At 37.4% G+C, this 14,075-nt stretch overlaps 1 protein-coding gene across 5 annotated transcripts in view; it reads left to right on the forward strand.

Moving 5' to 3' along the window:
• Positions 1-13,863, forward strand: part of LOC130807404 (short-chain dehydrogenase TIC 32, chloroplastic-like) — a 20,233-nt gene extending 6,370 nt beyond the window's left edge. For 4 of the 5 annotated variants that reach the window (XM_057672601.1, XM_057672602.1, XM_057672604.1 and 1 more), the window contains 9 exons: positions 6,467-6,682; positions 6,783-6,849; positions 7,493-7,521; positions 7,617-7,825; positions 10,593-10,711; positions 11,521-11,613; positions 11,708-11,780; positions 12,598-12,751; positions 13,484-13,863. In XM_057672601.1, coding sequence (XP_057528584.1) covers positions 6,476-6,682; positions 6,783-6,849; positions 7,493-7,521; positions 7,617-7,825; positions 10,593-10,711; positions 11,521-11,613; positions 11,708-11,780; positions 12,598-12,751; positions 13,484-13,651 — 1,119 coding nt within the window. In that variant the 5' untranslated portion in view covers positions 6,467-6,475 and the 3' untranslated portion in view covers positions 13,652-13,863. The remainder of the gene's footprint in view (positions 1-6,466; positions 6,683-6,782; positions 6,850-7,492; positions 7,522-7,616; positions 7,826-10,592; positions 10,712-11,520; positions 11,614-11,707; positions 11,781-12,597; positions 12,752-13,483) is intronic. The other variant, XM_057672605.1, reaches the window with a different exon arrangement.
• Positions 13,864-14,075: the final 212 nt, after the last annotated feature.

The raw sequence follows: 14,075 nt of genomic DNA on the forward strand, positions 1-14,075 counted from the left end.
TAAAAAAATCTGAAACTGGCCGAGAAAGAATGGCGAAATCTGCGTGCAAAGTTCAAATTTAGAAATCAAATTTTTTAATTCTTACCCATTATCTCTCCTCTCTCCTAAAAATAAAACCCTAAAACCTACAACTTACCCAACCAGCCGCTGCCGCCGCCCCGATCCCAGCCACCGCTGCCACCTGTCGCCAACCCCTCTTGCCGCCTGTCGCCCTGTCCGGCTGTCCCTTGATATCAGTATTTAATGTTTTAAGTTATTTTTATTTCAATAAATTGTTCTTTAATTTTTTATGTTTGAAAATTGAAATCAGAATTTTAATGTTTTAATCTTTAATCTTAATTTTTATGATTTTTTATGCTATTTCTTGATTTTTATGCTCTTGAATTTTGTTAGAATGTTAGAAACTTAGAATGTTAATGTGTTTGTCATTTGTCAATGTGTATGGTTTGTTAATTGTTAATGAACTGTGTTTGTTGGGTGAGTTTAATTTTGTTTGTTGGGTAAGTTTAATTTTGTTTGTTATGTTTGAGTTTTGGATTCATGAAATTCATTGAGGGGTTTGATTTATACTTCTATCAACATCATAATCTTATCTTTTGTTATTTTATTAAAATTTTTTGACAAAAAAAATAAATAAAATGGAGGAAGTCTTAGATGTAATTCAGTGTTCTTTAGTTTTGTTTACTTGTTTGAGTGATGGGCTATTTGTTTTTGGTTAAAATGATGGTTTGCTAAGTTCAAATAACTATTTCTTGGAAATTCAGTCATGTGAAAATTTTAGTTTTTTTGGTTAAGGGAAAATGTGAGTAAGGGAAAATGTGCAAATAGTTTGATACCATGAGGGCATAAGCAACAAAAAAAGGTTATAATATAAGGCAATGAGACATTTGATGTGAATATCAACGGAGATAGGATATTTGATTCTTATAATAGGATGGACTACTAAATATTTGCGAGTAGTAGGGATACTGTAATGCCTCCTGCCTCTCACCAAGAGCAATGCAAAAACACAGAAAAGAACGTACACAAGATATATCACACAGCTTTGAGTGCTGTGTTTCGAGTGTTGTGTAAACTCCCATACAACTTCGAGTATTGTGTAAACTCCTTTATTTCTGAATTCCTTATTTCCAAATTCAAGACAAGACTTACAATGATAGACTATCCCTATATATAGAACCCCCCCCCTCCCCCCCCCCCCCTTCGAGGCCTAAGACACTAGAGCCCACTAACAAACATAACGGCCCAACTAAAATACAATAAACCAAATAACAAAACAACTGAAAATATTAACAAAACACCTAATTACTTCTTTTGCTCCTTCTTTGGTATGTCTTGAGTATCGCCGGAGCCTTAGGTATTACAATACCCCTGGCCCAATTAAGCATCTTGTCCTCAAGGTGTGTTTTAGGAAAGGTAGTGAAGAATTTAGCAGCATCTTCCCACGTTGTTTTGGAGTCATCCAGGCCTTCTCATAATACCAACACCTCTCTAGGTTTAGATCCCTGCTGGCGTACTTGCAAAATATCAGTGGGCTACACTACCCTTTCAAATTCTGCCGTCAAAGGAGGAGGCGTAGCTACTGTGTTACCCGCCCCTTCAGCTTTCTTCAACTGTGATACATGAAAAACCGGGTGGATTTGGCAATCTTTGGGAAGCTCCAATTTGTAGGCCACAGTCCCTATCTTTTGCAGGATCTTATAAGGACCATAATAACGTAGGCTTAACTTTTCATTGATGCGGCTAGCCAGCGTTTTCTGCCTATAGGGTCGGACCTTAATATATACCCAATCACCCACTTCAAAGAACACTTCTCGACGCTTCTTGTCTGCATAGTATTTCATTCGTTGTTGAGCCCTTGCCGTATTGAATTGTAGTTCATCTAACATAGCATCGTGTTCTTGTAACAACTGCTCCAAGGAATCAACGGTTGTATGTTTATGCCCAACCCGAACTACATGAGGTGGTACCGTCCCATACAAAGCTTGGAATGGATACATGTTAATGGAAAGATGAGAAGATGTGTTGTAAGTAAACTCTGCCCAATGTAACCACTTTGCCCATTTCCTTGGATGTTCATTGGCAAAACAACGTTGGTATGTTTCCACCATCTTGTTCACAATCTCGGATTGACTGTCTGTCTGAGGATGAAAAGCCGTGCTTCTTAGAAGATGTGTTTGCGATAATCTGAACGTCTTTCTCCAAAAAATACTCATGAAAACCTTGTCTCTATTGGACACAATCGACGTTGGAAAACCATGCAATCGTACCACCTCCTTCACGAATTTTGCTGCCACTTTGAGAGCTGTATAGGGATGTTTAAGAGCCACAAAATGTCCAAACTTTGTCAACCGATCAATAACCACCAAAATAGTATCGACCCCTTTAGAAGTAGGTAACCCCTCAATGAAATCCATGGTGACGTGCTCCCAAACTTGGGATGGAATCGGAAGGTTTTGTAGCAACTCGGCCGGACTCTGATGCGAAGCTTTTGCTTTCTGACATATCTGACATTCGCGAATATAGTTGGTAATCTGTCGACGCTTACCCTCCCAATACCATTCAGCAGCCACACGGAGATAAGTCTTCAATTCACCCGCATGCCCACCCAAAGGAGAGTCATGATATTCTCGAAGTAAGACGGGAATAAAAGGAGGGGACCGGCCAACACATATCTGCCTTTGTAGAATAGCCTGCCATTATCAATAGTGAAACCAGTGGGAACCTACTCACCTTTCATAACTGGTTCGCGAACCCGAACTAGAGCAGCACCTCTATTGACTTCTTCTTGCAATAAATCCCAATCTATGCCATTGGAACTCAAGAATGTACCCAACTCCATGACTTCTTGAAGGACCCTCGAGAGAGCATCTGCCACAAGGTTGCTTCGCCCCGGATTGTACTCGATTGCAAAATCAAACCCCAATAGTTTAATCATCCATTTTTGGTATCCACCATTGACCTCTCGTTGCGCCAAAAATGTTTTAAACTGCATTGATCAGTTTTCACAATGAACCGTTTGCGGAGCAAATAATGCTTCCATTTCAACACAGCGAACACAATAGCCATAAGTTCTTTCTCGTAAATGGGTTTAGTGCTAGCCCCTTTTCCCAGAGTCTTACTATAGTATGCAATGGGGTGTTTTTCTTGCATTAAAACAGCCCCTAAACCGTATTGTGGTGCATCTGTCTCTACCACGAACGTTTTCTAAAAGTTAGGCATAGCCAAAACGGGCACCTTGGTCATGATAGTTTTGAGGTGCTAAAAAACGAGCTCGGCTTCCTCATTCCATGAGAACGAATCTTTCTTGAGTTGATTTGTAAGAACTCTAGTCAGTTGTGCATATCCTTTAACGAATCTCCGATAGTAACCAGTAAGCCCTAAAAACCCCCTCAACTCTATAATGTTCTTTGGTGATGGCCAAGTCTTCATTGCTACGATTTTCTCTTCATCCACTGAGACCCCGGATGCCGAAATTATGTGACCCAAATAAGCAATTGTGGATACCGCAAATTCACACTTTCCCCATTAACAACCAATTCATGTCGTCGAAGGCATTGAAAAACTTTTTCCACATGAGCTTTATGTTTGGTGGCCCCTTTGCTATAAATGAGAATGTCGTCAAAAAACACCAAAACAAACTTTCGGAGATATGGCCGAAATATCTCATTCATTAACGCCTGAAACGTAGATGGAGCGTTTGTCAACTCGAGTGGCATGACAAGGAACTCATAATGTCCTTCGTGTGTCCTTGAAGCTATTTTGTGTACGTCTTGTGTCTTTATCCTAATCTGATGATACCCTGACTTGAGATCCAACATGGTGAACACTGTTGCCCAATGGAGCTCATCAAGTAACTCTTCTATAATCGAGTCAAAATCTCCAAGATCCATCCTTCTTCTTAACCAAGATGACGGTACTCGAAAAAGGTTAACGGAGGGTTGTATGATTCCTGCCTTTAACATGTCTTGAACCAATCTTCTATCTCGTTCTTTTGACTATGGGGGTACCGGTATGGACGTACATTTATGGGATCGGTGCCCTCTTTCAGGGTGATGGCGTGATCATGGGTTCTTTGTGGCGGTAATTGTGATTTCGGAAGAAAAAGATCCATATAAGAATCAAATAAATCTTGCAGTTCTGCTGGAACGGTTGCCTTATTAATACAATTTTCAATGCCGTTGAATCCACTGAAATGCCTCTACCCTCCTTGCATAACTCTCATATCATATCTTTCAAAGAAATTTTGGAACGCTTCAAAGATGGGTCTCCAATCAACATCACTTTCTGCCCCTTCCACACAAAATTCATAATCTGTGTTTTTCAGTTGGTCGTTACCGGACCTAATGTTTCTAACCACTGGACCCCCAAAATTAAGTCAGTTACCCTCAAATTCAAGAAAACCCTGGACTACAAACAGTCCCTGAATCTGAATTTCAACATTTCGACAAACTTCCTTGCTCACAATTTCTCCATTGCCGAGTAACACACCGAAATTTTCACAATTTTCACACTGAATTCCCAATAATTGAACTGCACAATTGGAAATGAAATTATTGTTGCCCCGGGATCGATCATTACAATCAATTCATGTCCTCCAACCTTACCCAACAATTTCATGGTTTTTGGGTTTGTAATCCCTACCACAGAATTTAAAGAAATATTTATTTCATCAGCCTCCTCTTCCTCCACAACCTCCTCAATGTGTAAATGAGCGCCTCCTAATTCTTCATCAGCCTCCACGCCAATTAAAACACTAATCTCCTTTTTACTACACACATGGTTAAGAGACCATTTTTCATCACACTGTAATGGAATTTGCAAAATTAGGGTTCACAAATTGGACATTCGAAAAATTAGGGTTCCCAAATTGGGAATTCGAATTCCTGGAAGTCGAATGTGTAACATTGGGAAAATTTGGGTAATTCTGAGTTGGGGCTAGAGGGTTATTTTGGTACTTTATTGCGGTCTGATTTTTATGAGGGGCATATGGGTAATTCTGCACACACGTGTCTTCTTCCTAACCACGAACAGGTCATAGCTTGTTCAAGAGTTGTTGGACCCAAGATTTTCAACTCAGCTTTAATGTCAGGATGCAAGCCTCTCAAGAATGCTCCCAGCATCACCCCCTCTTCAACCGGATCCAGGTAAGTCAACCGAGTCACAAATTCTCTCCGGTAATCCGCCACTGTACCCGTTTGTTCTACTGACATCCATTGCTTATAAAGATCTCCTTTATCAGATGGTCTAAAAATGCTCTAGTATTATCCCCTTCAAATCGTCCCATCGCCTCATCGGTACTTGCTGTTTCAGCCATCGATACCACATCATAGCTTCCCCTTCGAAACTTACCATAGACGCTTCCACCTTTTTTTTCTCACTTAACTGATAAAATGAAAAATGTCTCCGTTTTCAAGATCCATTCATCCGGTTCAAACCCATTAAAAGGAGGTAAGTCTAGTTTTCTTGATTTCCATTTTGACCGCTTTGTGATTATTCCTCTCCCTGAGATTGTTGCTGGCCACTTTCTTTTCGACAAACCCACTCGAAACTATGCCAGTCTTGGTCCATGTTCCTGCTCTGTGTCGCCCCTCTTCTTTGATTATTATCCGTGTGTGTTCCCATTTCAATTAATTTTGCTTGCCCCTTCATTAATGTCGCCAAAATTCGCTCTGTCTTGTCCTGCTTCTTGGCGATTTGTTTTACAACAGTAGCCAAATTATCCCGACCAGAACCCATAACAAACTCCCTGATCTTTGCCACTTCTTGTTCCAACAATTCCATCCTCCCTTGTGCATTCGGATTTTCCATCGCTGTCTCAGAAAAGAACCGCTCTGATACCAGTGTAATACCCATAACAAGCTACATACCACTTTTTTTATAGTGAAATATTCTGTTCCTCATTCGCTTCTCTAGTTCTCCCCATAGTCTGTTCTTTGTCTAACCTCCATTCCAATTTCCAGCCGATCAACCCAGACTCATCTATTCAAGCTCATCCGCCAGCCGGCAGCCACTGCCCACCACCACCAAGTATATACTATTTTTTCTTTTTCTTCCTTTTCCTAAAAGTTTTAATTTCAATTGTTAATTTGTTATAAATTTTTCATTTCTTTGAATGTTAATTGTTAAACATTGTTTGTTGACTTTGTTCATTCATGATTGATGATTATATAAAACCTCAAAGGCTCAAACCTATTTGTTAATCAATTTACTGTTTTTGGTTTAATTGGTGGTAAATTTCTAAATTTAGGGTTTCATATTTAAGCGTCAAAGTCGATGTTATTTGTCCATGGTTTAATTAACTAACTTAGCTATCTAACTTGATAATAGGTCTTAACTGGCAGAATTTTCTAGTTTTTTCTCATTTATCGTTTCAATATGCCCATTAATTTTAAGGGTTTCGTTATTTGTGGTTTTGTCATCTTTTGTTTTCTGATAATCCTTTTATTTTTTCACTTCATTATAGTGTTAAGGAATGATGGTGAAGGAGATATACCGAGCTGTGAAGTTCATCTGCTGCATAGAATTTTGGAGAATGAGTTTGTTGTGGACTCTATCTCTTGTAATTTCTCATTTGCGGATCTTTGCTCTGCGTGTATGGGGTCACAAGTATAGAAACTTTCCAAGGCAGCGAGTAGCACCAATCTCTGCTTCCAATAGACCCATCTGCATCATCACTGGAGTAATCGTTCTCCTTTATCTGTTAATGTCCTTCTTGATGTGTTGTTGCAACAAATATTGCATTTCCTTATGCCTCTTATTGTGGGTATCTTTGTTACTAGGCAACATCAGGGCTTGGAGCAGCAGCTGCCAAAGCACTGTTAGAAGAGGGCTTCTTTGTAATCCTAGGTATCTATTCTTGTTACTTCCCTTCTACTCTTGGTTCTGTTCTCTCATTTTAGACTTCACCTTTGTATTTTTTTAGTGTTAATGTAAGAGTTGTTATTGTGTACTTTATCTTGATCTCATTACCAAAATACTTGCTTTTATATGAATAGTTCTATGCGTTTCATTTCATGAAGTTGCATACCTGCTTCATCTAAGCATTGTTTGAGATAAAATGTGGGGAATTTTGTTTGAAAGAATATGTTTATAATTTCTGGCATTGAAGAATGCATAAAGTCACTTAAAAACGCACCAACCAAGTGTTGGCTACTTTAGATTCCTTGAACCCAAGAGTTGATCAATTCCCACTCTAATTTTTCGTGTGCCACAAATGGCAATTAATTATTTGATTTTTTTGTGCGACTAAACTAGTAAATAGTTTCATGTGTCACATATGTCAAATAATTATTTGATTGTTCTGTGTCACTAGACTAGTAAATAGTAAATTAAACGTGATTCATATCTTAAAATTTTGGACCTGCGGATCCGACTTTGGATCTGGTTCAGATATGCATCTGGATCCACTAGGACTCGGTCCAGATCCAACTCTTTGCCATCCCTAGTCTCAAACTGTTTTTTTGATGCATGGCTTACTTCATATTTGCAGTTGGAAGATCAGCTCATCTTCTGTCTAAGGTTAGCTTATTGGACATATAGGTTAATTGTCTCTTTTGACGAACTTTTGCTCGAGCCTTTTTCACCTTTTCAATAAAATATAATTTGCTTGACAGACTAAGGCAAAGATCCATACTTTGAATGAAAATGCTCAGCTAGAAACATTTGAGGTTGACTTGTCATCCTTCTCATCCATTATGAAGTTAAAGAACTCTTTGGTGCAGTGGTTTTCAGATATGAATCTCCATCCTTCAATCCAACTGTTAATCAACAATGCAGGAATATTGGCAACATCATACAGAACCACTGATGATGGTTTTGATGAGTAAGAATATCACCGCCCCTTTCTTTATCATAAGTTATACTCATGTTTTCACTCCTGATAAGTGTTTAGTATTGGGGGTTAGTTTCTCCCTTTTATTATCACAAATCCTTATGAGATACTGCTATTGCTCTTCTTTTTTCCTTGCTTCTCATCGATCGTGGATTATTAGCTTTGAAGCTCCGACACCTCACTCACCCAATGTCTTAGGGTCGACATGACTCTCGAGTTGGACGCTCTAACATAACTAAAAAATATTTTTTGGGATGTACTACTGTGTGCTCACATGACACTTGACTCCTAGACAAATTCGAGGAAAATAGACTATCATAGAAGTTGAAATCTTGCTTCTTGTTGCCGATCCCATTTGTTTGCGATTAAGGCTTTAGCATTGTTGCTTCTCGTTGATGAGAGATATGGTATTGATGCCTTTTTTGGGAACATTAAGAAAAGTAGGCAACAACAACCATAACATTAACCCCAAAAGATTCAAATTAAGACTCTATGAATCATATCAGTTCAAATGGTCTTCCACATGGATTCTTCTTCTATATTTATTTCGATCTTCTACCTTCTCAATTAGTAAGTCTAAATCTATCTTTTCTCTTTCCTCTCTGCCCTCCAGGTTATCTCGGTCTTTCTCGCTCTTTCTTTAAGTCCTTCAACTTTCAACATTTTATCTTTCTTAATACCTTGTCTTTGCACATGTCCAAACCATCTTTAACGATTTTCTTTCATCTTTTCCTTGATATTTGCGACTCGTTAACCCTTTCTCATATTTTCGTTTAAAATTCTATCCTTCAGGGTATGCATACTCATCCATTGAAGCATTTACTTTTCCGGTACTCCTATCTTCCTACCATGAGCCTTTCTAAAAGCAAACATTCTGATCCATATAGTAGTGTTGGTCTAATGACCATTCGATAGAAGTTACCCTTTAGCTTTAGGGGCACACCTCGATCCCATAATATCCCAGTAGTCATTCTCTTTTTTTTGCCAAACACTTAATTCTATGAGTTCCGCCTTGTTGGGTATCTGTAACACCTAAGGCTCCGGCGATACTCAAGACATACCAAAGCTAGGTGTTTTGTTAATATTTTCAGTTTTGTTATTTGGTTTATTGTATTTTAGTTGGGCCTTTATGTTTGTTAGTGGGGCCTCGGGGGGGGGGGGTGTTCTATATATAGGGATTGTCTATCACTGTAAGTCTGGTCTTGTATTTGGAAATAAGGGATTCAGAAATAAAGGAGTTTACACAACACTCGAAGTTGTGTGGGAGTTTAAACGGCACTCAAAGCTGTGTGATATATCTTGTGTACGTTCTTTTCTGTGTTTTTGCATTGCTCTTGATGAGAGGCAGGAGGCATTACAGTATCCCTACTACTCGTAAATATTTAGTATTCCATCCTATTCTAAGAATCAAATATTCTATCTCTGTTGATATTCACATCAAATGTCTAATTGCCCTATATGATAACCTTTTTTTCTTACTTATGCCCTCATGGTATCAAACTAATTGCACAAATATCATTAAATTAACACATTTTCCCTTACTTTTTCCTTTGATGTGGTCCTTTTTTCTTTAACTTGGTGCATTATCAAATGGAAAATTTGATTAGAATAGGAGGGAGTATATAAAATTAGAGGTAGTACTTGGTAAGAGGCACGTGTCCTCCATTAAACTGAAAATAGATTGTGAAAAAGTAAAACAGTTGTTTCACGTACCATATTTATTTTTGTTAACCAATTTAGTTGCGAGATTGCTAGCTCTTAGAATCTAGTAATTACTACATAGTATATATGTTAGATGTTAAACTGACAGATACCATAATATGAGCTAATGAGATTTAAGTTACCTGTGGTTTGTGAGAGAAAGCTAGGATGTTGCCTGCCTTTCAAACAAATTACACCTCTATAGTGACTTCAATATAGACTTGTGATGAGCTTATAGTTCTCAACATGTATAATTTATGATTTTCAGGGAGTCTTCCAAAGAAAATAAGGAGAGAGAGAGAGAGAGAGAGAGGAGAGAGAAGTCTCTTGTAGAAAATGATGAGTATATTTCCTTTGAGCTTTTCCTTTGATGTAACGATATGATGATTCTGGAAGGCATTCTGTTTACTCACACCCCACTTTTCGTGCTCTCTGAAGCAAATCTTGGGTTACATTGTCCTTTTGATTAACCTAGAAGATGTTGTAGTGGAGGTGGAAACATGTCATCTGTATGGTATTAATATTTTATAAGGCTATCTTTCTGATTCGATATGTCAAGTTTAATTTCAATCAACTGTTCAGTTTCTGAAAACTCAGATGCTCCCAAATTGCTACTAACACGGCATACTGATGAGTTTAGAGTCAAAATCCTATTGTGCTGCATTTCAGTGTGTTCTTATGAATCAGATGTTTGGTGTGCCTCTAATTCAAGATAACACCATAATAAATTTTAATCCCAACAATAGTTGTGCTACTTGTTTATGATGTTTTAGTAGCTTTTGGTCCCCCTCCCCCCATCGCGTTGCGCAAAAATGAAAGAGTTTTAGATTTGGACATGCGAAGAAATATTTTTCTTAATTAGACCAGGATGAATTACCACTCTTTTTATCCTGTCACAAGATTTGAAGAATTTTGTTTTCCTGTTTTCACTAATTAACCGATCAATGAGCTGTCAAAATCCCTCTGTTCTGTTTGATATTGACTATTTTTTAAAGGAAGTCTCTAATTAGCTGGACATTGCTTGAATGCTAATGACCTTTTTTTTTTTAACTTCTAGGATGATAATGACAAACTACATGGGGGCTTTCTGTCTCACTAAGGTTTTACTACCACTACTCATAGATAGTCCTGTTCCATCACGTATAGTCAGTGTCTCATCTTTTACACATCGAAATGGTAAGATATGACTGGTCATAGTCATTTTGAGATGGTGCCTCCTCTATTATGATGGATGGGCTCATTTAAAGTTTCAATTTGTGCTCATCTTTTATTAGTTTTCCTTTTGCCTTTCAAGATTCCACATTTAAAAACTTTGTCCATTCTGTTTTGTTGGTAACATATAGAAAGTATTGTCATGTAGAATTGTTGGTTTTTTGTGAATATCTATATTCAGAATTAATGACTTTTGCTTATGTGTAATTAAGAAATTTAAGGTTAAACTCTTACATTGGTGACCGAAGGAGATTATATATTGATCACTGTTGACTGAGAAATGCTTCAAATTGATCATAATTGGTATCTGTTTCCTTCCTGAAAGTTTTTCTTTTTTTCTGGTTCTGGTCTTATAGCTAGAAAGTTTCGATCCTGTCTATTTGTGTCGGACTCCATGGTTTTTCAACTTCTCTAGAACAATGATTTTCTGCCTTTGTTTTATCCACATGATAATGAGGGACATCAATTGAAAAGGACTTTTATTTTGGGCCTTCTTGATAAAATTATTGTATTGGCATTTACTATGTTTTTACTTTTTAGCATGGTATGAAAAATATTCTACGAAAAATAATATTGGAGTTGGTGATGCCTGACGTTAGTTAATGTGATGAGTATTATCAAAGGTTTGGCTAAAACTTTAAACTGGTGTAGATTTTGTCACTCCCGTGCCTTTTAATCTGAGATACTAAGTTTGGACATTGGTCAGTGTGAATTGGATAATTACTGGTTGAGTATTTAGTAAAGTGTATGACACTCAGTATTTGTTGTTTCAGTGTATGATTTGCAGGTTGATGAGGAGTTTATTTATGGAAAGCCCTCAAATTTCAAGCAATATCCATTTGCTCATATATATGGTTGCTCCAAGTGTAAGCTATCTTGTGCTGGACTTCGTTTAGTAGGTAAACATTTAATTGGACAAGTACAAAAGACAAAATATAAGTTGTCGTATTCCATTGGCAGTGTGTGTACTTCTTTTGTCATATGAGCTTCATCAACAATTCTGCAAAGACAAAAAATCTCAGCTCTCTGTCAAGTAAGATCTTTCTATCTAGTCAAAGCAGACAACAGATTTTTGTTTTCGGCTCAGCAAATGGAAGGATCTTTCTATCTAGTCAAAGCAGACAACAGATTTTTGTTTTCGGCTCAGCAAATGGAAGCACTTAGTTATTTTTCTTTGAACAGACAACCAAACTACAATTACACAGTACAAAATACTGTGTAATTGTAGTTTGGTTGTCTGTTCACAGGCTTGAACTTTGCTTTTGTCTTGATCACTGTTTATTATCCTGGGAAGACCTTCGTTGAAACCCAGAGGGACCCGACCCCCCTGAAAGTTTTTGGGTCATTATATAAAAGTGAAATCTTGTATAACTCTTACAATAAAAAGATGTGGCTTAGTGATTAAGAGTAAAATATTTGAATTAGAGGTTGGGGTTTGAATTTTTCCCCCATACCTTTTTTTGTTTAAATAATAACTGACTCCCTCTAACTTATGTGCCAAGCTCCACCAATGAGTACTTATGCTCCACTTAAAGTTATTTATAAATTCCATTTTTTGTCAGCATTTCTTTGTTCCCCACCCATATTTGTTCACCATTTTTGCCTTTAACTGTTTTCTTATGACTTGAACACATTTTCGGCTTAATTTGTAATAGATGAACATGTCATCATCTATTTTATTTTCCTTTCTCTTAAAATTTACCTACTTACATTCCAAAAGTAAACCTATTCTGAATTTTTTCTTAGCTGTTGATTCCTAGCCACTATTGCACCAACTTTTTAAAAAAGTGCAGCTTTCTATGGTGCTGATTGCTGCTCTTCGTTTTGTGTCTTCTTGCTTTCTTTTGTAGTGTTGCAGATCCTGGAGCAGTAAAAACCAACATCATGAGAGAATTACCACAATGTCTTTCCCAACTAGCGTTTTTAGTCTTGAATCTTCTGGGAATCTTGCAAATTCCTGAGAAAGGGGTCAGCTCAATAATTGATGCGGCACTTGCTCCACCTGTAAGTTTATCGTACTTTACTACTACATTCTTGTAGAACTTGGGTCTTTTATTGGCGAGGAGAAATTTTTATTGACCATGGCAAACCTGTCTAAGGGCCCAGTGTCCTTATTAAGTAGTTTTTCACCAGAGTGTGCTAATCACTGATGAATTTTCAGTGAATTCCCTGAACAGTGTATGTACTCTAAAGAAACCCTAAACAGTCTGATCCCAGACATAGTTTGTCACCTTAATCTGGAAAATTCTGCTTTCACTCAAGCTCTTATACTTGCAGCATTAACAATACACACATCTGTAAGAAACTTTAAATCCTTTTCGATTTCTTATCGACATGCCTGCATTCCATAATCCTCAATATGATTATCTGGGCAGTCTAATTTCCTTGATGCACCTGAAAAGTTCCGCCCACTTTCATTCTACATTTTTTAATCCATCTTTTACTTTTTGTGAGAGCTTTTTGGATTAAAGTGAACAAATAAAAAGGAAGAGATAGTAGCATGGAGCTCCTAATTCAGATCTCAGTCACACTGCCATTTTGTCTAATCTTTTGTTAATCATCACAAAAATTTTACTCTTCAGATTTTAGTTTATTTGATTTTGGGTCAAAGAAATTTTTGATGGTGGATTACATAGCTTCTCTTATACATTCTATAAATTTGTCAGATCTTTCGCTCCATCGTATTGTAATTTGAAGACAAACATACTTACTAACGGCATGCTAATATTTATACAGGAAATTTCTGGAATGTATTTTTTTGGTGGAAATGGCAGAACAATCAGATCTTCCCCCTTGTCTTATGACCTTATGCTTGCCAAGAGATTGTGGTGGATATCGAGTGAAATATTTCTCGAGATGAAGCATAAATCTGAGAGAAGTACTGCATTATCTACCTGTGACTAGGTTGGTCGCATTTAAAAGGCCAATCTTTAGCCCATCTGCGTATAAAGGGCTAACCTTACGTTTATTCTACAAAGGTCTAACCTTTTACTCCTATTTGCAACGATAGAGCTTTTTGGTAATGGCTACCTAAAATAACATGTTACTCCATCTTATTTAATTAAAAATAACACATGTTATGTTCTGATTGGGCATTTTTAAAAGAAAAAAGAAAACTAAAACTCTCAACCCCTCTATAATCTTCATCTTGCCTCTCCACCAACACCTCCATTACCACTATCCTTATCTACTTCTATATTAGAATGTCCACTACTTCTAACCATTAAAGGAGTTCAATAGTCTCCAATGGTGCTACAGCTGTCCTCGAAACCCCGACTGTGCTCCCACCACCACCTGAAAAACTATTATTCTTGGTGGGCATTTTAAG

Source organism: Amaranthus tricolor, chromosome 3 (assembly GCF_026212465.1).
Source record: "Amaranthus tricolor cultivar Red isolate AtriRed21 chromosome 3, ASM2621246v1, whole genome shotgun sequence".
Taxonomy (NCBI): Eukaryota; Viridiplantae; Streptophyta; class Magnoliopsida; order Caryophyllales; family Amaranthaceae; genus Amaranthus; species Amaranthus tricolor.